Below are 25,007 nucleotides of genomic sequence, written 5' to 3' on the forward strand. Positions count from 1 at the left end.
GAGGGCAGAGAACCTGGGATATGGGGTGGGGGTGGGGCTTAAAAGATGGAAGAAGGAATAGAGAGAGGGAAGGAGGCAGATGGAGAGCCGAGTTGTGGGAAACCAGACTGGGATGCAGGGGGAAATGAAGGGAAGGTAGAAGAGGAGGATGAAGGAGACAGAATGCTGAAGAATAGGGGAACAGCTCCTGTATGCGCTGTGCGAGGAAAGAGCTCGGTCCCCCCAGATGACCCACCACCCAAGGGCTCACCAGACCCCTGTGCCTTGTGGAGAAGTTAAAAACTACTCCCTAAGAGGCTGAGGCCGGGGTTCCAGGCGGCCAAGGGGTGGGGTCTTCACATCAGGGTCACATTCCAGATGGTTGCTGAGTGGTAGCACCACTGAGTGGTTTAGTGGTAGAGAAGAAAGAGGTTAATTCCCTTTGGGGTGGTCTGACAATGTTTCCATGTCACCATTATCCACTCAGCCAGATGCTGCCCTGACGAGGCATCTGGGGTTAGGAAAGCAGGGTTGGGTGGGCTGAAGGGGCACCAGGGTCACACAAGGAAGGGAAAGAAGTTGGACTGGGGACCAAAGCAGCTTTGTCCCTGGGGCTTCAGCAGAGGTTGGAGCAGAGCAAGTAACAAACTTCAGCCAGCTGTCCCATGGGAGGCCCAAGTATGGCCACACCCGTGGCCCACATGGCTCCTGGGGCAAAGAAACCATCATGGCCGGGGGCGGGGAGTGGGGGTGGGGCGGTGGTTTGCCCTTTCCCCAGGTGGGCTTTAGCCTGGGGTCGGGGGAGATGGAAGCAGAGGAGATGTCCCACTGACTCTTCATCCTTGAAAGAAGCCAAGGTGCTCCTCCCCTGATTGTGACTGCAGAAGAGCTGTCAGACACTCCCATTTTCTCTGTCCTGGTCTGGGGACTCATTCAGGATAGGTCAAAGCAGCCACAACCTAGATGTGATTCAGAGAACTAGACATGGTCAAGTCCTTCTGTGTCCCCGGGATGTGAACACTTTCCTCTCTGGGGACCAGTACCCATGGAGGAAAACATTGGTTTCCTGAGGGAGTGAGGACCGTGGGTAGGATCAAGATCTTTTTCATGCCTGGAATAGCCAAGAGATTGGGAGCTTACAGACAAGGCTGTGGGGAAGAATTCCTTGGCCTTCTTTTGAGATTCCTGCTTGGGCCCAGGAGAATCCTCCTTCTCCAGCTTCCAGTGTGAACTAAGAAAGTGAGACCCTCTCTTTGGAGAAGCTGGGATATTCCCAGCACAAGAAACCTCCACAGGCTTCTGCCTGGCTCAGGGCTAGCCTTTGTGGGGGGTGGGACTGGAGTTTCCCGAGAAGGGAACACAGGAGCCAGTCCTCCCCAGAGCTCTGACCAGCAGACCTCAGAGGGCCTGTGCTGTGTCGTTAGGATAGCTTGTTGTCTACACCTCATTAGTAAGTTTTGTCTGAATGTGTCCTCGCCGTTCATTGTCCAATTTGGTAACACTTATTTCGGTCCTGACCCCTTATGCTGCTGCTGGATTTGAGCTTCAGTGCAGGTGGAATAATGTTCAAATAAAGAAACACTTTATATCACCCATGCTGGCTTCTTCTCTGAGTTGGCCCCCAGGGGATCAAGAGGAGGTGAAATTCAACCTGACTCTCTGTACCAGGTTTGGTTGCATATTAACAGAGCTCTACTACTGAAATGTAACAGGTAGTTTATTTGCCCATCACATGAAGTCTGGAGGTAGCCAGATCATGACCAGTCTGGCCCACAGTGTCATCAGGACCTAGGCTCCTCTTTCTGCAGTGCCATTTTTCAATCCTGGCTTCCATCCTCAGGGATACCTCATGGGCCAAGGTGGCTGCTGGGCCTCTAGTCACATGGTCCACATTTCATTTTAGGGAGACTTCTGGAAATCCCATAGGACTGACTTCAACAGCACACCTAGCTGAAATGTAGTCTGTGAACTGGGCGCATTACCACCCCCAAATAAAACAGGTTCTGTGACCAAGGAGAAAAGGGAGAATAGATGGAGTGGAAGGGAGAAGAGCTGGCAGTCTCTACACGCTCCTGATTGCATAAGTATGACTTTGGACTTAGGACTCCGACTAGAGCAAACAAGGCTCCATCCTTTCCTGCCTGTGTGGCCTTGGACAAACCCCTTCACCTCTCTAAATCCCCATTGAATAAATGGGGATGACGATAGCGATCTCAGAGAAGTTTAAGGAACAATGAGGGATGGATGTGACTTGCTTCATGATGTCTGGCACATTGTAACCTGCCCCATAGGGCAGCTATGTTGATTACAATTTTGGCACTTGGGAATTGAGTATTCAACACATCTTTAGCACTCAGTATGGACTAAGCATTTAAGGAACAGAAACAGAGACCCTTGATTTGACTGTCAGTCTGGTAGGGGAGATGACATGGAAAAATGTAAAGTTTGCAAGGTGCAGGGTATTGTGGGTGCCCTGGGTAAGGACACTTTATATGACTTTTGGTGGGGTGGGTAGAATAGGGGAAGGGTTCACTGTAGGATCAATAGGAATAAGGCAGGCATGGGTCAGGAAAGCCACTCAAGAGAGAGAAAAGGCCGCTTGAGGAAAGAGATTGAGGTAAGAAATAGAATGATTGGTGCAGAGAACTATGCTGAACTGTCAAGTGTGAGGCAGGGAGGGTCAGAGATTAGTCTGGAGAGACAGGCAAAGGCCAGATGATGACAAAGCTCAGAGGCCGTGTACAGGGACATGAGAGCAATGGGGAAATACGGATTTTAAGCAGGAAAGGGACACAATTTAGATTTGCATTGCAGAAAAATAACTGCTTGCAGTGTTAGGGAGCTGAATTACAGGGAGACAATTTTAATGAAAGGGAAATCAGAAGTCTGGTCTGAAGCAAGGTGGTGGCAGTGGGTCTGAAAGAAGTAAGAAATGTGATATTTAGGAAGTAGAATTGAGGACATTTGGTAACCGATTTTGTGGATATTAAAAATAACCGATTTTTTGGCTTTTGCTCGGGGAGAAAATTTTCCAGTATAGCAGGGGAGCAAGATGATCCGTTTTAAGTTTGAGGTGTGATAAGTTTTAAGATGCATGTAGGGCATCCTGGTGGAGTTGTCCAGTAGTCAGTTGACTTATGTGGTTTGGGATCTCAAGAGAAAGAAATATGAGCATAAGGTAATGGTTAAAATGTGAAGCACAGATGAACTTGCTCAGAGTGACTGTATAATGTGAAAAGATCATGGGGCTCAGGAATGCTGAAAAATACCATCATACAAAGGTCAGAGGAATGTATGTCCAGGGGAGGACAATGAAAGAGCCATGAGGACTGTGAGAATGTGGTGTCATGGGAACCAAGGCTTGAGAGTTCGAGGGGAAGGTCAACTGGTCAGATGGACCAGAGGGGTCCAGAATTAGGAACTGAATGGGTCCACCGGATTTGGGAACAATGAGTCCACTGTTGAATTTGGCAAGAGCATGTTCAGAGGAGTGCGAGGAGAGGGAAATTGATGTCTGTTCAGGGAGAGAATGGGAGGTGACTGAGGATCACCTTTTGGAGAAGTGTGGATAAGAAGTGATCTAAAATAATAAAAATGATCTAGAGAAGACTGTGGAATCTCTTTCTTTAAATATGGAAGAGTTCTGAATGTTCAGAGGTCATGGCCAGAAAGAGTTTAAAGATAAAGATGACTAATGGAAAAGGAGAGGAAGTCTCTTTTTTTTGGAGTAGAGGGAAGTACAAGGTTTAGGGATCCCTTGCTTGATGGCATCCTTTTTCTTGGCGAAGCAAGAGGCAAGATTGTCTACTCAGAGAAAGAGCAATGGGCAGGGGGTTTGAGAATAGTGAAAGTTTGGAACAGTTGCTAAAGCTGTCAAAGAATTAAAGAAAAGGATCAATGGATGACCATGAATTTATGATGGCACCAACAGATAGGAGAACAGGCACAGAGAAGGTCGGCAGTAGATTCGGAGGTAGGTGCAAGGTAAGCTGAGTGTCCCAAGAGTGTTTCAGAGATCCACCATGAGATCTAGGCTGGGTATTGAAAAAGGAGAGCCTGTAATGGGGCGGGTTGATGGAGAAAATGAGGAACTAAGGGACTTAGGGTCTCGAGTTTATACGAAAGAGCTGGAAGGAAAGGAGATTGTGGTTAGAAAACTGAGTGATCTGAATATTCTGGGTAATTCTTAAAGACTTTGAGATTCAAAGATCCTGATTAGGATGTCCACTTAAATAATGAGGATAATAGCGGAAACTGGGGAGAAGAGGAGCCAAGTTTGTCCAAGAATCAAACAATCAAAGAGAGTAATTGAAAGGTTAAAAAATGACAGAAAGAGGGCTAAAAATGCAATAATGAGGTATTATTATTATTCCTCAAGCAGAGCAGGAAATTTTATCTGGGGGGCAAGATTTATTTGTCTGGAAACACTGGGTTAGAAAGAACCTCTATGCAACAGGATGTGAAAGGAGCAGCCTGCACTTAAAAGGGCTGCAAAGGAGGTGGTGGTCTAAAGAGAACCAAATTTCAGCAAAGGCCAATAGACAGGATGGAGGTTTGTCTATCATAGTCTCTGAATATTTTAAAACTATTATTCCATTTTCCTTTGCCATAAAGTGTTACTGTCAATACTTAATTTTTTTTTCCATATAGGTAATTTTTTTTTTTTTTGGCGGGGGAGGGTCTGGGTATCCAAGATTTTTTTCCTTTTCTGTAAACCCCAATTTTACTAAGAATGATATTGGTCATTATAAGTTGAATTTGCTAGGTATGCAATATGGTTTCTCAACCCGTAGTTTAAAATATTTTGAGAAAGTTTTCTTGAATTGTTAACTTTTGATACTTGTTCTGTTCTCTTGCTTTTTGTGTGTGTTGTATACACATGCTGTGTCTTTTTCTTTTTGCCTGTCTTTTATTTGTCACTTTTTTTAAAAAAGACCATTTTTTAGAGCACTTTTAGGTTCATAGCAAAATTGAGTAGGAAGTGCAAAGAGATTTCCCAGTCGCCCTGCCTCACGCATGCTTAGTCTCCCATATTATCAATTATTCCCCAACGAAGTGGTACATTTGTTACAATTGATGGATGATGAATTGATACATCATTTTCACCAAAAATCCATAGTTTTCATTAGAGTTCACTCTTGGCATTGTACATTCTGTGGGTTTGGACAGATGCATAATGCCATGTATTTACCATTATAGTATCATACAAAAGTTTTACCATCCTAAAAATTCTGTGCTCTGCCCATTCATTTTTTCTCTCTCCCCTCAACCAATGGCAACCACTGATCTTTTTACTGTCCCAGTAGTTTTGCATTTTCTAGAATGTCATCTAGTTATGTGCCAGTTAATGACAGGGATACATTCTGAGAAATGAATCATTAAGCATTTATCTTTGCGCAAACATCATAGAGTGTTTACACAAACCTAGGTGGGATAGTGTCATATATACCTAGGCTATATGGTACAGCCTTTTTGCTCCTAGGCTATGAGCTTGTACAGCATGTTACCACTTAGGTTGTTTCCATATTGGCTACTATAAATAATGCTGCTATGAACATGGGGGTGCAGATATGTTTTTGAGTTAGTGTTTTCATTTCCTTTGGATAAACGCCCAGAAATGGAATGCTGGGTCATATGGTAGTTTCATTTTTAATTTTTTGAGGAACCTCCATACTGTTTTCCATAGTGGCTACACCAATTTACATTCCCATCAAAAAAAAAAAAACAGAAGAAGGCCCCCCTAACAACAACATCCCCAACAATAGTTATCACCTTTTTTTTTAAAAAAAAAACCAATTTAAAAAAAGGGAAAGGAAAACTCATTGTGGTTTTGACTTGATTTCCCTGATGATTAGTGATGCTGAGCACCCTTTCATGTACATGTTGACCATCTGTATGTGTTGTTTGGAAAAATGTCTTTTCATATTCGCTGCCCATTTTTTAATTCGATTTTTTTGCTACTGAGTTGTGAGTTGTGCATTAAGCCTTTACCAGATATGATTTGCAAATATTTTCTCCCACTATGTAGGTTGCCTTTTCATTTTGTTGGTTTCCTTTGCTGTGCAGAAGCTTTTTTTAGTTTGATGTAGTCTCGCTCGTTTATTTTTGCTTTTGTTGCCTATGTTTTTGGTGTCAAATTAAAAAAATCGTCACCAAGACCTATGTCATGGAGCTTACCACTGAAGTTTTCTTCTAGGAGTTTTATGGTTTCAGGTCTTACATTTAAGTCTTTAATCCATTTTGAATTACTTGTTGTGTATGTTAGACAGTGGTCCAGTTTTCCCTATATTACATATTGAAGAAACTGCCCTTTCCCCATTGTATACTCTTAGAATCTTTGTCAAAAATTGACCTTATGTGCATGGGTTTATTTCTGGGCTCTATTCTATTGAGCTATGTGTCTGATTTTAAGCCAATACCATATTGTTTTAGTATAACTTCATAATATAGTTTGAAATCAGCAAGTGTGGTGCCTCCAGCTTTGTCCTTTTAAAGATTGCTTTGGTTCTTCAGGGTCTTTTGTGGGTCCCTACAAATTTTGGGATTGTTTGTTCAATTTCTGTAAAAAATGACATAAGATTTTTGGTAGGCATTGCATTCAACCTGTATATTACTTTGTATTCCTATTGCTGAGTTTTAAGAGAGCTCGGTATATTTTGGATAACAGTCCTTTATCTGATGTTTTTTGCAAGTATTTTCCTCCAGTCTGTGGTCTGTCTTCTTATTCTCTTGATAGTCTCTTTTACAGAGCAGAAGTTAATTTTAATCAAGTCTAACTTACCAATTATTTCTTTCATAGATGGTGGCTGTGGTGTTGTATCTAAAGTCATTGCCAAACACAAGGTTTTCTAGATTTTCTCCTATCTCTTAGCTGTTCAGTAGTTTTGCGTTTTACATTAGGTCTTTGATCCATTTAAAGTTAAATTTTGTGAAAGGTGCAACATGTATCTAGATTCATTTTTTTGTGTGGATGTCCAATTTGTTCCAGCACCATCTGTTGAAAGGACTATCTTTTCTCCATTTTATTATCTTTACTCATTTTTCAAATATCGGTTGACTATGTTTTGTAGGTCTATTTCTGGGCACTCTATCCTGTTCCATTGACCTATTTGTCTATTCTTACTCCAATACCAACCACATTGCCCTGATTACTGTAGCTTTATATTAAGTCTTGACGTCAGGTAGTATTTAGTCTTCTGACTTTGTTGTCAGTATCACGTCAGCTATTCTGCGTCTTTTGCCTCTCCACGTAAACTTTAGAATCAGTTTGTTGATAACCACAAAATAACTTGCTGAGATTTTCATTGGGTTATAAATCTATAGATTAAGTTAAAAACTGACATCCTGATATTGACTCTTCCTATACATGACCACGGATTATCTGTAGTTTTCTTCTACATAGGTCTTGAGGTAATTTTGTTATTCGAGTGCTAATGTAAATATTAGTTTTAATTTTTAAATTCCAATTGTTTGTTGTTAGTATATAGGAAAGTGATTGACATTTGTATATTAACCTTGTATCCTGCAACCTGCTATGATTAGTTCAGCAAGTTTTTAAATTTTTTTTGTCAGTTCTTTTGGATTTTCTACAAGAAATGTTATCTGTGAATAGTCTTATTTCTTCCTTCCCAATATGCATACTTATTTCCTTTTTTTATCCTATTGCATTAGCTAGGACTTCCAGTACAGTGTTGTAAAAGAATGGTGAGTCAATATCCATGCCTTGTTTCTGATTTTAGTGTCAAAGCTTCCAGTCTCTCTCCACTAAGTATAATGTTAGCTATAGGTTTCTTGTAGCTATTCTTTATTAAGTTGAGGAAGCTCCCTTCTATTCTTACTTTCTGGAGATGTCACTTTATATTTATCTGCATGTCTTTTTTGCAAGCTTTTATTGTCTGTGGTGATATTATTCTGCTCCTTTGACATGTGGTTTCGATCCTTTCCATTTTTATAGAAGTTTTTCTGTAATTTTGAGACATGATTTGAGTTTTTCTAGTTTCAAGGTTCTACAGTACTTCTTTTTATGTAAAATATTAAAATATGGACCGTACAAACAATAGCTGTTTAAATTCAGCACAGAAGATGCTTACACATTTAAGTCTAATTGTTTCCCTGGATTTAAAGGGACAATCCTAGTTTCACTTATTCACAAATACTTTAATGTGAACCCCCCCCTGCCCTTACATCCATCTCTATTTTGACTGTCTTGCTCAATTTGGATTCCATTAGGAGTATCTTTTCAAAGAGGAGCTGTATCCTGGGGGCTTTGCTGCTAAGATTTTTTTTGAGCCCAGAAGGCTCTAGACCCTTGACCTAACCATGTGTCCATTTTACTCATTGCAAACCTTACCCAGTTTTAGCTGTTCTCAAATTGGCTTGCTGAACTTGCAAATGAATATTTGTTGTTTCATGTTCTAAGATCAGATGCTCCATTGCTCCCTCTGGAAAAGGTGATACCATGCAAGTCTTGTGACTAATGGTGGTTTATTTCTAACCACCTTTTGTTTTAGGGCTCATGGGAATACTGTAGTTTTCCTGTAACGTTGCCCAAGGTTTTGTTTTGCTATCATGACTCTTGTGTGTGCTTTTATGGGGGGATTTGAGAAATATTCAAAATTATTATCTCAGAATCTCAGTTGGGTAAGCTTTTAACGTAGAAGCGGGTAAAAAATATAGGGGAACACCATCTCCTTCCATAACTATGCTTTTCTTTCAGCTATTTCCCTTAGCAATCTTTAGCACAAGGTATAATAAGAACCCTGGCAAACTCCTTTATCTTTCTGAGCCTCATAGATTATGGAGGCTGATGAGCTCTGGCTAGTAAATTGATAGTGTTGTTTCAAAGCAAGTGGCCTAACTTCATGTGGACAATTGTGCATTTTTTCCCCTACAGGGGAAAAATGCTGAACAGAGAACCCTGGACCATCAAACTAATGCCTGAGGGCCCAAAAGACCAGAGTGTTGTTTTTTTTTTAAATTAAGTTTATTGGAGTAATATTGGTTCAGAGTGTTATTTTTAAGGTACGAAAGGGAGTGATATACTATTTTTTCAGCTAGTTAAATGATTTCTACTCATAGTTTCACAGCATCTCTAGCTGTCTCTCATTTCCTAAACTGCAAAATTTCCAAGACTGTTGGTTTGGGTCTGCCATTTAGCAGACAGAAATCTTAGACCTAAGTTATATTCTCTGAAATTCATTTGAAAATTATAAAAATGAGAATAATATATGTTAAGTGTGAACGGGATAGCTGATGACATTAAATGGAAGTTTGGTAAACCGTAAAGTCTTATATAAGGTGCACTTTGTACTAGTTTACTTCTTTAATACTGTTCAGCTTCTTACATTTATACCATATCAAAGTACCCAGAAATAAAGTAGGTATTTGATAACTATAACAAATAGACTACTGATTCCTAGTTGGTAGCTGGCTGTCCTAATCACCTTCATATCACTAGCACTTTATCCATAGTCCACTACACAGTGTTTAGTAAACAATGATGGAATATAACCTTCCAATTCTGGCAAAAATTAGATGGGCTTATTCATAATCAGAAGCCCTGTGGTACAGATGGAATATTGCACTAGGCCTCAGTTTCTCATCTTTAAATCCTAGCATCTGACTTGCTTTCACCACAGAATTATGAGACCAAGTAAGAAACTGTAATATGGAAATGCTTTTTAAAGAAGACTATGCAACCTATTCTCTTCTTACCTCAGGTAGAATTTAGTTTAGGCTGATGGAAGGTTATCTAGGTATTCCTATAGGCATTTTGGAAAAGTTTTCTAAAAAGACAGTTGTTTTTATTATGTCTCCAGCTGGTTATTTCCTAAGCTACTTAACAAAATGGATACCATTTTTTTCATCTTTGAATCCCTTATGTGCTTAGCAAAATGTAGTCTCAGATCTCAGTAAATACTTGTCTAATGTTAGAACAAAATGCTGCCACACTAATCCATCAGCAAGCACTGCTGTTTACTTGTAAAACATACTCTGATTCCAAGTATTTCTCCTTATCCCTGATATTACCTTCTTAGTAGAAGCCATCATTGTATTGCTGATCGCTGGAATAACTGCTATAGCTTCCAAACTGGTTTCCTGGTGCCTATTTCTCTCTCCTCCAACAGGATCAAAACAGAGCAATTTAAAAAAACTAACCAACAAACCATAAATTAGACCATGTGACTGCTCTGCTTAAAACCTTGCAGTGACTTTCCCACTGCATTTACAATCCAGATTCTTTAAACCCACATGCTCTATATCAGGGACCAGCAATTACAGCTTGCAGGCCAAATCTGATTCGCTGCATTTTTGTAAATATAGTTTTACTGGAGTACAGCCATATACAGCTTACAGCTGTTTTTGTACTGCAATGGCAGAGTTAAATAGTTGCAGAGCCTAAATATTTCTCATCTGGCCCTTCACAAAGTTTGCTGACCCCTGCTCTGTATGATCCAACTCCTATCTTCCTGGGTATCTGCTCTCTTTCCCCACTCTGGTCATTCACTATATCTTAACCAAGTCTTTCCTTCCTCAGAAGCTTTACACCTGCTGCTGTAACTCCCCAGCAAGGATCTTTATTCATATAGTCCCATGACTACCTATCACTGAGGTCTCAGCTTAAACGCCAACTCCTCATGGACGTTCCCTGATCAACCAATCTAGAGTGGCCTCTTCAACCTCCCTAGGTACATATCTACTATGAAACAAAACATGGTAATAACTATTTGAAATTATGGATTGGTTTAGTTCTCACCCCGCTTTGGAATATAAGCTCCACGAGAGCAGAGAGCTTTTCTGCCAATGCCCATGCCCCATTTTAATCAGTATAAACTTACCACAAAAAACAATGCCTGGACTTGTTTTAGAATGAGAAAGAAAAAGGCCAATAAATAGTTGCTGAATGAATGAGGCCAAGGTCAGGAACTCCAGTCTGGTTCAAGTGCAATGTTCAGTTCCACTGCTGCAGACCAGCCCTAATCATAAAAGGCTAAAGGAAGATAAGCTCACATTCCTTGCCCCATTATGGCAAAACAACTCCACCAAAAGCACACCCTCCTAAATGTGGGTCCACCTTGCTCTCTACAGGTAAGGAAATGGAGTTATGAAAACCAGGCAAGGCAAGGTCACAGAAATAGACAAAGAAGTTCTCAACGTTATGATTATTATGGTTAAGAATTTTATTATCAAAATTATTACATCTCTTGTGAAAGTTCAAATGTTACAGCAAGGTGTAAACACTCCACTTGAGAAAGAAGTGATACTTCTTCCCTTCCAAGAGTTCCCCCCACCCCCTCCCATTCCCCCCTCCCCACCCCCCCGAGGTCTGGTCTTGACAGCACCCTGCCCACACAGAGTGGCTGGGGTCTCTGCACGTGCCAGGCAGGGTGAGGGCCGCCTGCCCGCTGGCCTCTCCCCTTGGTTAACAGCCAAGGGAAGAATGCAAACCCCAGCCCAAATGGAGAGACATTTACATACGTTTTATATAATATACAAAGAAACCAGCATCCCAGGCAACATGATTTCCACTCCCAACGCTCTCCCAGACTGATGGGTTTGTGGGGGAAACAACAAAAAGAAAAGTATTCTGCTGAGGTCTCAGCACTAAAAAAAAAAAAATCTCCCCTCATTTGAGCAAACACCTGATTTAAATTTTGAAAAAGTGAAAATCTGTAACAGTCACACACAAAGAGAGAAGACTGTGCATATGATAGTTGTAGTAGAGGGTAGAAGGAAGAGGATGCAAGAGGCTAGGGGGAAAAAAGGAGAAAAAAAAACTGAAGGGAAGGGAGGAGACTCACAGTATTATCTTGTCCAAAAGAAAAGAAGTAAGGTCCACTGCAGCACCAGGGATTACACCTGTCATAGATCTGCTACCCCTACCATGGTTATAACTGAATACAAAATTAGATAAATAAAAACACGCCGGATATTACAGTAAACAAGTGAAAGAAATAAGCTGGCAACCGTATGGAATTTAAAAAGATTGTGTACCCCACCTGGGCTGGCTCCAGGGCTCCTCCAGGGGTGTACAACAGGCACAATGCACTGATGGGGAGAAGCCAGTCTGCTCTTGTCTCTCATCCAGAACAGTAGGTGTGTGGGTGGCTTTATAACTCTCTCACCTGTGCCACTCTCAAATAAGCACCCCCCAAAGAAATGTGGGACATGCCCACACACAATCACAGTCCTGTCGGTGCCATTCCACACACATCTTTCCATTCCTACCCTGCAGTCACGAGTGCATGCTCCCCAATCATGGAGGCGGTCCTATTCATGGGATCGTCAACTCCTGATTAATTGGGAGTAGAAAAAATACAATTCAAAGAATTCCCAAACCACTTGGGATCCATCCTAATTAAATTTATTGCCAAGAGCTGATAAATAGCAATGCAATTGGCCCATCTCACTTATCATTTCTCTTTTCTTTGCCTACTTACTTCGTGGGTTATTGAGCTGTGAAATAGCTTGGGGAGGGGGAGAGGGATGGTAACAGCTGGGGGCCCAGACAATCCACTAGGATAATCTGCTCCTGAATAATCTAGAGTTGATCACAAGCTCTTCTTCAGAGAGCCAGGCACTCCTCAGTCAGAACACATTCCAAGCTTCACTATCCCTGCCTATTTCTTGATTTTAAGACAAAGGTAGGGAGCATTCTTGGTGGACACATCTTGGCTGGATGTTTTCGGAATGGTTATCTTAAGGTGAACATTTACATACCATACCTACCTTTTTTCTTAAGTGCATAAACCCCTAACACTACTCAGATGGCTTGGGCTTTGAGATTGGCTCTTTTCATGTTTTTTTTTCCTTTTTTTTTTCCTTGAAAACTTTTTTTTTGGATTTAAAAAGATGTCCTCACTGCACAAGTGACTACAGGTTACAGGCAAGGATGGGAGATGGAGGCTTCAACACAACTCATTGCACTTAGAACCGTCACTAACCGAAACACCGTTTGCTTGTCAACAATGTACCCTTAACAGCAGGGAGAAACTTCTTTATAGTCTCTGCTTCAGACAAGATTTACATCTTTCTCCAAGGCCAGAGCCAGTCGCGAGCACAAGTCTTGTTTCTTGTCGACCAGACCCAATCCTCTGGCACCTTGTACCCCCTTCCCCAGCAATCTGCTCGGCCTAGGTTCCAGAGGCAGCTGGAAGGAAGCAGCTATGGGCTCATTCAGTTCTGTTTGCCCAAATCCAGAAGCCCTAGGAAAGTCCTGTCTGAGTCTTGACTCCTGACCCTTGCAGCGGCTGGAGTCGGTACTGGTGCACACCCCCACTCCCGCGGTGTGGGTAGTGCTGTGAATTGGAAACCGCAGATACCCTGGAGGCCTGGTAGGCAGTGGACTGCCCAGCACTGGGCAGACTGATAGTCCGTAAGTCTGATGGCAACGACGACCTAGAGTTCTGAGGAAAGGAGGTGGAACTCAGAGTTCCTGTGCTGGACTGGGAAACCGAGTCTGAGGTCGGTGAGTCTGAGGGGCCCTGTGGGGTAGGGCTAGCAGCACTAGAAGGGCAGCTCCTCCTTGAAAGATTGCTGCCCGTGCTATTTCCAGAATGTGGCTGGCTGCTATAATACCCTGGTGTCCCCGTAAACTGGGCCAACGAGTCTGTGGACACAGGGTGGGCAGGGCTGGAATAGGATGTAGAAGAGAGGGAAGATTCTGAAGAACCATGAGAGGGGGCGTTTCCAGATCTCAGTGCAGTAGTTCGATAACTGTATCCTGGAGACTGGGTGGGATGTCCTCGAAAGGGGGAGGAACTTTGTTGAAGGAGGCTTTGTGATTCTGTCCGTGGACTATCACACTGCAGGAGCTAGAAAGAGTTGGGAAGAAAAGCATAAAGAAGTGAAAAAGTCCCTACTTAAGCTCTTTAAGTTTGTGAATATTTAAAATACTCTATTTTTTCTTCATCTTCCTAACCATTCATTCTTTTTAGGACATTAAAGATGGCAAAATGGCTATCTCTGGTCACTTTATTTTTCTGCCATGATTTATTACTTGAAGGTAAGCAGATGACTTATTTCCAAGGCTGCTGAAATTATATGCAAAGATGACATCTCAACTGCAAAAGATGGCCAGGATCACAAACATTTGGAATCCAGAACATACTCCTATGCTCAGAGATGAGCAATTTCTCGTCTCACCTGGTAGCTGTATCTGGAAGGGCTGTAAACGGTTGCTCCTTTAGAGAGTGCTGAGCTCAGTGTCTCCGGGCCTTCTCCATCTGCAGGGTCTGGAAGGTTAATACAAAACCAACTTGGCTTCTTAGAATAAGTGAGAAATAGCCATTGTTCATTCAAATCACCAATGAAATCACTAACCCACGCTGCTCTCTTCCTGACAAATCAGATGAGTGCAGCATGCCAGAAGGGCAAAAGGAGTGGTTAATTATGGGCTATGTCTTAAATGTCTGATCTGATTCTTATCTTCTCCTTTCTCTTCATCATTCATCAAGGTAGATTTCCAGGCCTTTAGAGAGATGTGTTACAAAAAAGCATCCCTTGGGAAAAAAGAGCAGACAGAGAGCAAGCAATACTAGATCTTAACAATGCTGTATTCCAAAAGACTAGAGACAAGAATGAGACGGAACCTTGTACACAGTGGAGCCCAACTACAGAAACAGCCGACTCACCTCAGCCTAACATTTGGTATGAACTGTGTGGAGCCTGGCTCGTGTGTCCCTGAACTTGTTTGGCAGAAAGCCACAGGCTCACCTGAGTCTTTCTCTGTGATGTTACTCTCCCATGTGGGAGAAGGCTCTCCTTTTTGGGCCACCCTCACACTGCTTCGGAGGACTTTGGGGATGCTCCCTCCTTCTCGGAGTCGTTCTACTGAAGTGGGAACCATCCTGTGAAGGCAACCAGGTGCAAGTTTATGCCACAGGACTTTAGAGTCTGGAACAACTGAAGCTCTGACAAAGGTTGTACAACACAGCCTCTTAAAAACATCCTTTTAAACATCATTTTCCTCAGGATCAATTTAAAATAAGGTATTTTCTCTGCGCCAAACTATGTCAGGCACTGAAGAAAAAAACATAAAAAAAAATCAATCAAGGAAAAAGTAAATTTAAGGATGTTACTTCTTTTAATCTCCTTTCTGAAATGCTAATAATTTTCCTCTGTGAAGTCATTGCCTGGCACATAGTAGTTTAAGAAATATTTCACAGGTTAATAAACATTATTCATTTGAGCCATGTGCCTTCTTTTGCAGCCTTCATTTCTTCAGTTCAAGTCACTGAACTGCTTTATTCTCTATTTCACTCATTTCATATTGAGTACTTGCCACTAGTATTATTTATTTGTGGTTTCCCCTAAACCAGACAAGTCCTTTCAGAATGTCATGTCTCTCTGTATATACTAGCTGTGTGACTTGAGACTTCTGTTGGTAATTTAAGTGAAATTGAGCTCAACTTCTGACTTACCTTTCATATAAAATGAGAAAATAGAAAAAGCAATATTACTGCCCAACAGATACTAATGCTCATCTGTGTCCATAACTGTATGCAGTCCAAATTGGTGTTCCACAGACTTGGTGGCAATTCTTTGCTTCTGTAAGGCTGGGAGGTTGTGGCTGATACTATTAAATCAGTTAGATGGCACTGCACTTTGGCTGGCTTTCTCAGATAAGTGTTCCCATAGATTTTAGGTAAAACTGGGAAAGATCCATTTAATGATTAAAGCATCAAACATCAACTTACCACCTACTGCTGATATTCTCTTGAGGTCTGCAGTGAGATGAAGTGCCTCTGGAATCGGATGGGCTTACCGCCTCCAAATGGGACATAGAGGAATGCGATGGGGAAAATTTTTTGTGAGGAGAAGATGGGGTTCGGGTTGAGGATCCCTGCACACCATGGGCACCAGTGTCAGAAAGTGAGTTACTGCTGCCTTGCTCAGCTCCTGCAGACTTGCTTTTGCACTGTGCAGAGTCACCTCCCCCACCAGCAGAATTCTCCTTGGCTTCTTGTTTCCGTTTACGGTACTCCAGCAGGGATACCTAGGAAGGAAGTAAGAAACAGGACTCTCGCTAGACATTGTTAGTGGATCAGCAGCAATGGGGAAAGAAGATGGGACCTTAGTAAACCACTAGTGAGCCATGTAAACAAAGTAAACAACACTTGTAACTTTTTTCAGGTGTTAGATCTGAGCAGAGCTACATATTTAAATCAGTCAGAAATTGGTAAGACAAGACACTAGGAGATGACATCTTTGTTCACCAGTAGAATTCAACCTTTTTTCTGCCTTCAGAGAAACCTGTGAGGTCACAGTTACCCCAGTAACAGAAATGTGCTATCAGTTATCTGCAACAATGGTGAGCACCTAGAAAAGGGAGGGTGAAGAGTTGGGAGCTCAAGTAGTTTAAAAAAAAAAGCCTCCCAGGTGATTCTGATAGCTCTTCCTTAGGCCCTAGGAATCCTTACAGTTTTTGTTTTGTTTTGTTTAAGAGAGAAAAAAAGAAATAACAATTGCTTCAGGGCTCTTAAATGTACTCGATTTTCTAAGACACACCCAGGGATTTATTACTGATTCTGTCTTACACATAGGGAAACTACCGTAAAACTAGAAATGATTTCTGGTTTCTGTTTTAGCAAGCCAGCTCTATTAAACCTACGCATACTTGGAAGTTTCTTCGCAGCTTGCTGTTCATCTACCTCATTCTTTCCTGACTGCCACAAGAGAACCCTCTCCCTGACCCACCTGGCACACCTCCTCTGTGCTGTTTTAGTACACTGTGCTCACACTGGCTATCGACCCATTATGTCTTGCTTGTTCCCCCACTAAACTGTACGTTCTACAAGACCAAAGACCTAATTTATTTGGCTTTTTTTCTTTAACATTCAGCACAGAACTTGGCCCATACAGGCACTCAACAATATTTTTGAAATAAATCAGGATTTCAAGCACTGTTGTACATTAACAAATGAAACCAGAAATTCAAAGACTGTTTTCATTTCTGTTCTTAACAGTCAATGCTGTTCATGCAAGTCTTCTAAACCCACTGCTATCTTATTCCAAATTATTTGCTAGTTTCCTCTTCTTCTATCCACTTAGAGCTCTCATTTTTTGTGCAAATTAAAATATAACAAAAATGCAAAGTTAGACAATTTTGTATATGCGTTTTCTATATCCAAAGGAGTTAATAATAAATTCTGGTCATGTATTTTATTGTAATGCAAGTATAAAAAGCCAGTAGGCTACATTTCACCAAGAATACTATGGATATTTTGCAATTATGTGAGACTGTCACACACATAGAACATTTAGCATTTCTAGTCCTGCCCAATAAATAAAAGTTGCTGTGCCAACCCAAAATACTCCCATGCATTTCCAAATGCCCCTAGTTGAAAACCACGGACATAAAAAGCAGCTTGGCTCTGCCCATCTCTACAAAGTCTCCTCTTGAGTCTCCCTACCTTTCCCCTGACACCAGGACAACATTCAACTGTTTGCAATCACATCACATCCCTGCCGCCCACCCAATGGAGTGTCAGTTACTTGTTCTGCTCCCTCTTCTGTAACAACCTCACCCTCATTTGTTGTCTAATTGAGTCCTACTTAGTGTTTGAAATCAGCTAAATCAGTGACCTGTCACCCCTCACTCCACTACCCCTCAAACTGGCCAAGAGCCTCTTTTTGTTATTAAGTACATAACATTTGTTATGTACTCACCACGTATCTGACTAGGCTCGGTTTCCTGGTTAAGATGTTCCTACCACATCTGAACAACTCCTTTGGAGCATCCACCACCATTGTAATTAATCGTTTATTAATATAATTAATTATCTGCTAAGCTCAGTCTCACTTGCTATAAGCTTCATCAGGGCAGAACCTAAGAGGCAATATAGCATGGTGGCAGTAAGAGCATGCAATCTGGAATCAGACAGACCTGGGTAGTGTCCTGGCTCTTCCGTTTACTAGCTGTGTGACCATGGACAAGTTATTCAACTTGCCTTTGTTTCCTCATCTGCAAAATGGGAAATTACCCATCTTACAGGATTACTGTGAGGATTAAATGCATAAGAGCTTAACAGTGCCTAGAACATGGGACGTGCTAACTAATACAATTAATTAGCATTATTCTTTTTCACTGTTCTATCCTTTGAACTGCCTAGCAAATGTACAATATGTATATGGTAGGCATTTAAATTTGATGATTATTTACAACATTCATCAAATTGTATTAAAACAGTCTTTCGCCGGACGTAGCAGAGACCATGTCTTAATTATCTTTCTTTTCCTCACACTGAGAACAGTGCTGAACACACAGTGGTTAGTAACTTAGTAAATTTCTATTGAATGTTAATGCTCTTCAAAAAGCTCTATATAAAGTGAAAGACTTACCTTTTTCCTCTGTGGTGGGTTCTGGGGGGCAGATGGGACTCCTTCACAAGCCCTTTCACTACCAGGTGACATGGATCCACGAGAGAGGTCTTTCATAAAACCATGCTCATATCTGCTGGAAAACCCTTCTGCCGGGGAACAATATCCCCCATCCAAATGTAAAGGCTTCCTATCCCCTACTAGGGGAGACCCTCGATATAATCCATCTGCTCGAGGCATAGCGTTCAATGGGGAGTAGGCATACATTAGGTTAAACTCTGTCCGAAATGCCTGGTCCGAGTTTCTCACAAGGGTCTGATGTCCATCGCCACTCCTGCTTGGAAAGCCAGTGTCAGAGGTGGGCCCAATCGAGGGATGAGGAGCCAGGTCAGAATGACCTGAGTTGATCAGGGAAGGTCTGTCAGCACAGCTGTTAGTGTTGGAGTCAAGGTAGCCTACTTTTGTCAAGTCCAGGTCTTTTCGGTGACAAAGCTGAAAGAATAAAAATCAATGGAGACATGGGATAGGGAAGAATGGAAAAAGTTAAAGGGCGGAAAGAAAGGGAGACAAGAGGGGCACAATTGAACAGGAAAGAGGAATGGAAGCAGAAGAGAAAAAGCTATTAACATCTGAAAGAATCCCATGTAGCAACAGTGTATACAGGGCAGATCACTAAAGAATCCTCATCTTTCCCAAAATGCTTTCAAGTCTTTCTGAAGAATACTGGGAAAATCAGAATTAGATAATTGGCCAAATGTGACTACTTTGCCTGCTTAGCCTTTCATCAGGTTTGCTGAGTTACCCTGCATTAAGGGACTGGCAGTATAATTAGGGATGGACCTGATCCCCATGTATGCTACAGACATGAGACTAGTGTCTTAAGATAACTGGCTTCTGATGTTATTTATTTCTAAATTAATATTGATGGAAAGTGGGAGGAAAAAAGGTGAAAGAAAGTAGACGAAATATTTAAGGTACTGGTTCAGTAAAGGAGAATGGCATTAAAGACATCAACCAACCAGTTCACTCATTTTCACTATTATTAAGTGGATATGTTTCTCACAAAACCTTCTGGCCACCCTTTTCTTCTTTCTTTACCCTCTAACGTATGTCGACATACCACAAGACTACTAATGTCCATCACTGCAGAGTATCTGAAATGCTAAAATGTATAAAAACAAACCCTGTCTACTATTTGATTTTCACTGCCTCCTAATACCAAGATTTTCCATGACTAGGGTCAACTAACTCTCTAGAAAGAATGGTTCAAGAAACCCAGATAACACACGTCAGCTTCCAAATTACACTATCTTGGAATCTTTAGCAGCTGAAGACACAGCGCTTTACTTTCCTTATAAGATAGAGCAAAACCACCCAAAAAACCTGTAGTATACTAGAATACCACCTTTCTCAGTTTTACATTGATCTATCAAATCCTACTTATTCAGATTTTGGTCAACTGTCACTCAGTTCAATACTAATTTTTTATTAGAAGGAAGTGGGGTTAACAGTTAACTTTTAAAAGGTTTTGAGAGACTATAGCTTTCTCTTTAAGAGGAAAAGTTCCATATGGACTCATAGAGTCAATTACTACATTTGTCCAAATCTTCTAATAGTTAAAAAATGCTACCAATAAAATCTGAATTTAGCGTCTCCACTGTAGTAGGGTTTCTGAGCAAAGCACTCAACTGATATCCTAAGAGATAATACTTGTACGGCAACCATATCCCAACCACTGCAGAATGGAGGCCTGTGTCATAAAAGCCATGGGCTGACAGTTTCCTTGTATATGCATTAAGGATTGATAAAGAAAATGTAGAAAGTGGAGAAATATGACTCTCCTGTCCTAAAGAAGCTGCTCAATCAACCAAAGCTGAAAACAACAGAGCTCTCAGATTAACCTGGGAACAGGCATAAATCACAGCCTAACTTCTCCAACATAAGCTGCTCCTTTATCAGCTCAAGATAATAAATATCAAAAGACAGGTCCTACTAACTTTTGATTCAACTTTTCTTATTTAACAGACATTATTTGTTAGATTTCCTTTAACGAGGCTCCTCTATCACATCTTCGGCCTCCTTTAAACTTTACTTTTAGATTCTACTTTTCTTTTAAAAGAACTCTTTAACCACCCCCTCCCCCAAACAACAACAAAAACAAACCCCACCATGCACACACACAGGCACTTCATTTATCTCCACCTATATTGAGAGTTCTGAGTAATCACAGTCACACATGGCAAGATTCATTCAACTTACAGTGACCGAATGGCCACCCTCCAGCCCAGCACCCCATTCACTTGGATACCTCAGCCCTTCCCACACACTCATGCACACTCACTCTTAACCTCCAAGTGTGATTGAGATGGTGTGATAACTACCTCGGGTGACAGGGACTCGGGCCTATTCGCAGGGTAACTCTCAGGGGAGGATATGTTCTAGAGGAGGGAAAAGCATCTTGTTATTCATCTACTTGAAGTCAAGAAGCAAAACAAAACAAAAAATAAAGTAAAAGCAAGCATAGATGGTTAGCCACAACTTTTTGCAGGGACAGGAGTAGGGATAAAAATGCACAGGGGAAATGTTTAACTACAGAATTCATCTCAACAGACAGAATGACTTGTTAAAATGCTTCCTGGTGCCTTAATGTTTCATGCTATAAGTAAACATCTCAAGCAGATCTTAGGAAAGAGATGGGTGAAATTTTACACTGTTACAGTTGACCCTTGAACAACACTGATTTGAACTGTGCAGGTCTGCTTTTATGTAGATTTTTTTCAATAAATACAGTACTGTAATCATATTTTCTTTCTTATGATTTAAATATTTTCTTTTCTCTAGCTTACTTTATTCCAAGAAGATATAATACATATAACATTCAAAATGTGTATTAATCAACTGTTTATGTTATTGGTAAGACTTCCGGTCAATGGTAAGCTATTGGTGCTTATGTTTTGGGGGTGTCAAGTTATACGTGAATTTTTAAATGAGTGGAAGCTGGCATACCTAACCCCTGTATTGTTCAAGGGTCAACTATATATTTCTTTCTATGTTAGATGAGAGTTTAGCAACCTATAGTATTTGTTATTGCCAGGCACCCTACCACTTAATCCTTCGAAGGAGAACCTTTTTCCTTCACCCTACACCCCATTCTGAACATCACACTTCCTCATTCTATGAGACTCAGGCTCGCCACTGTTATTCAGGGAAACTGCTTAGCATGCTGGGGCTGACAGGGCTAGGGAGATGGCCAGTTCCTCTTATGAGTTATAGAAGATATGACTGATAGAATCTTCAGCTCATAGATGAGATACTTCTTGGCATAATCTAAATGGATCTGAGCACTCCCTACCAATATTCTCTTATGTTAAAATTCATTGTACTTTTAGCAACAGAGTGGGGGAAGCAGGTGTCTACACTTCAAGTCCCTGTGTCCTAAACAAGTTTACACTTATTAGGGCGTTCACCTGAGGCATCAATTCCATATCAAACAGAAACTGGGCAGTGAACTCTAAAGGGAAGATGTGAACTGTACAATGAGAGAATGATGGCGGTAGTTGTGACAAGGGTTTAGGGTGCCAGGGGTAAGGTAAGAGGGGCAGGGGATGTTCCTTATGTTGTAGACTATGGACATCTGTGTCTGTGGTAGGGGAAATAAGGCTGCTTTAGCAGAGCCACATATTGGCTGTTAGTTTTACTTGGTGGGATGGGTAGTGTGAGATGGATAGTGGAATATGGATCTATTTCAAGGCAGGAAGAGAAGAAAAGGGTTATTCTGGTAGAAAGAAGGGGCTGATTAAGTCTGCCTTCCTAATGTTGCTTTCATTCTTTTTCCTTGATGCTTCCTCCTCCTCATGATCATGTTTCCTCAACTCCTTTCCTTAGCATCGGAGAGATTTCTCACTTTTCTCCTGGAATGTTTATTTTTCCTTTCAAAAATATTCTTCCCCCATCCAAGCTGATCTTTACTTGTAACACCTATTGGATATTTCTCTGTGTCACAGTTTTGGATGGAAATAAGGCTCCCAACTACCTATTCTAGAAAATAGAAAAAAGCGTGGCAATTAGAATGGTGATAAGGATGGTCAGGATCCTTAGGTGAAATGTTTTTTTATTGATTAGAAAGGCAATACATTTCCTCAGTTAAATCATGGGATTAAAATAGTAGAAACATGCATTCAACTTCTTGAAGGGATGGGCTATTTAATATTTTTCTTTCCCTCTTGGTATTCTCACATTATGCTTAGACTATGCATCACTAAAAGGATCTTTAATTTTTTTAAAAAGGTAGAACACATTAAATTTTCAGTGTTTCATAGTTATCTAAAGTGCTACACTGAGTGCCAAACTTGGCTGTTTGGGAAGGCAACTTACCTTCTCATTTTTGTAATTTCATGTTTAATTATAATAAAACCTGAAATGACAAAGTATTAAACCCTATTCCTATAATATATTGCCCACAAGGTGAATATCCTTTAATGCAATTTTACTTATTAAACTGTAGTTGCTAACTAAAAAGTTAATTGTGATTATACCAGGTAAACTTAGTAAGGGCCGAATCAGCTCCTTTACTACCTGATTAAAAAGAATACCACAGGGAATTTGTTAAAGAGTAACTTTCCTAGACACCAAATGTAACCAGGAAATCTTTTTACCCCCCCCAGAAAGATCTGCTCCAAAAGTAAGTTAATATGATCTAATTGAAGTACAGAACATAGTTGTGTCTCTTGCTTTCAAGGCTGTTAGCTATCTCTGAGTTAGTCATTTAAAAGTCCAGGTATTTTTAATCCCCATGCACTCATAAAAGCTGAACAGGGAGGATGACACTGGTTAGAACATTCACCTTTATAAAAGAACACATCTGTAGAAATGCAAGCTAGAGGCAGAGCTGAGTGTGTTTAGTGACCAGAACAAATTTTTCTGAGAAGGAAAAGACAGTATCTGTTTGATTATAAATCAAAGCAACATGCAATCGATGTTTTTTTATACACATGGAAACCTCAGCAAACCTGCTGTCGCCCAAACTTGAATTAATTGATTCAGAATTAACTTTCTGAAACAGCTGATATACATTTCTAACTTAATCCAGAGAGTGAATGCAACCAATTTTGTCTTAATAAATGCATGTCGCTAGCTTCTATGTCTCATTCTTAACACATTATAAGATGGAAAAGTAACCTGAAGTAGGAAAAAACCTCTCACTTGCCATATATCATATCCCAATGCTTTCTAAATTTCCGTTCACTGAGGCCATAATGAGACTAGAAAACAACAGGGAAAGACACTTCACTGATTTAGCCTAGAAACAGAAACGATTGTTATGAGTTCATAGGCTGGTATCATTAATGATAACGCGGCAGCTAGAGGCCTATGTTAACCAAAGTACAGACTAAAGACAAAGATGGAGATCTAGCATGCTTACTACCTAAAGTTAAGAGACTGATGGACTGCATGCAAAAGGCAAACAAATGTCATCTGTGGTAGAATTATTCCTATTTTGGAAGTACAGAGACTGCCAAGATGAGAGGCTATCAGGTAACAGTTCACACTGACCCTGAGGTTTCCCATTCTCTTGGTGAGACAGGCAAGGAACATGGTAAAGAAGCATTTGAAATGATATTATATTTGAAATGAGGTGTAAATGATGACTTCATATTCAGCACTCCCAATAACCAAACCCAAATCACCTCAAACTGCAGAGGAGTATTGCAGCGACTAGCAGTAAGAGATGTGATTGGTGAGAACATGAGGCTGTATCCATTTCGACATTCCTCTTCTGGGTGAGATGGGCCAGGTGTGGTCAGCTGGGGGCTCTTTGAGCCTGGATTGGGAGGGGGTGGTGTGACTGGAGAAAGAGGTCTCAGTAACTTGGTGACATTCTGCTCCATCAAATAGCGAGACTTCCATTTCTTTAATGGACTCAACAAGTCTGTGAAATACAAAGCTTGGATGAGAGGACAAAACCATAGCTTAAAAGGAGGCTCTGTAATAAAGCCATTAATCTATAACCCACAATGGCTCTTAACTCCTCTTTTGCCTCATCCCATTGTTATCTCCTGCCATCAAACCAAAAGCCCAAAGAAGCTTAATTGCCACACTTAAAGTCATTTTCAAAACTATTTTCCAGAAAATTGCCAGATGAATCGGACACTTCTGACTGATCATGGAGCTAATTAATCTCTTTCAATGCAAAATATAATTTTTTTTACACTGAGTTTCCAAAAATCCCAAATCTGTGTCACTTTGTTAAAATCATCCTCTATTTAACTGTCACCAGTACAAGCTTCTGAAATGCTAATACTTCTTTTATCTTCTCTTATTTATTTTTTGCCATTTCCCAGCAGCTTTCTCTAACAGTCTGCTTTAGTAGGAAAGTTACACATGATTACCTGATCCATACCTAGCCCCTAGTTTCTAGAGTGCTTCGAACTGTGAAATTTCTATAAAAACTCCCAGCCATTTTCAAAAACTAGGTTAGTACTTTTTCTCATAAGAATATCCTACTTTCTATACTGCTTAGGTCCACTTAAAAAGGAAGTTACTACTCTGTTTCAGTGACCACTTAGGCCAAAGTACCTATCTCGCTTTCTCAGAGGAAAAATTAACTTTTATTATTTACAGCAGTTAAAAGATATTTATTTACTTAATACCTACTATATGAAAACCACTGAATGAGGTTATATGGAGGAAATGATCATCATGTAGTC

At 40.8% G+C, this 25,007-nt stretch overlaps 1 protein-coding gene across 23 annotated transcripts in view; it reads right to left on the reverse strand.

The window, feature by feature from the left end:
* Positions 1–11,138: 11,138 nt before the first annotated feature.
* Positions 11,139–25,007, reverse strand: part of SETD5 (SET domain containing 5) — a 73,718-nt gene continuing 59,849 nt past the window's right edge. For 13 of the 23 annotated variants that reach the window (XM_023536884.1, XM_023536890.1, XM_011370629.2 and 10 more), the window contains 7 exons: positions 23,988–24,244; positions 20,682–20,738; positions 18,322–18,792; positions 15,678–15,976; positions 14,695–14,828; positions 14,125–14,213; positions 12,758–13,793 (listed from right to left, as the gene is read on the reverse strand). In XM_023536884.1, the coding sequence (XP_023392652.1) occupies positions 13,185–13,793; positions 14,125–14,213; positions 14,695–14,828; positions 15,678–15,976; positions 18,322–18,792; positions 20,682–20,738; positions 23,988–24,244 (1,916 nt within the window). In that variant the 3' untranslated portion in view covers positions 12,758–13,184. Of the gene's footprint in view, positions 13,794–14,124; positions 14,214–14,694; positions 14,829–15,677; positions 15,977–18,321; positions 18,793–20,681; positions 20,739–23,987; positions 24,245–25,007 lie in introns of all 23 variants that reach the window. The other 10 variants (XM_011370638.2, XM_011370640.2, XM_011370637.2 and 7 more) reach the window with 3 other exon arrangements.

This window comes from Pteropus vampyrus, unplaced genomic scaffold, assembly GCF_000151845.1.
Source record: "Pteropus vampyrus isolate Shadow unplaced genomic scaffold, Pvam_2.0 Scaffold171, whole genome shotgun sequence".
Classification (NCBI taxonomy): domain Eukaryota; kingdom Metazoa; phylum Chordata; class Mammalia; order Chiroptera; family Pteropodidae; genus Pteropus; species Pteropus vampyrus.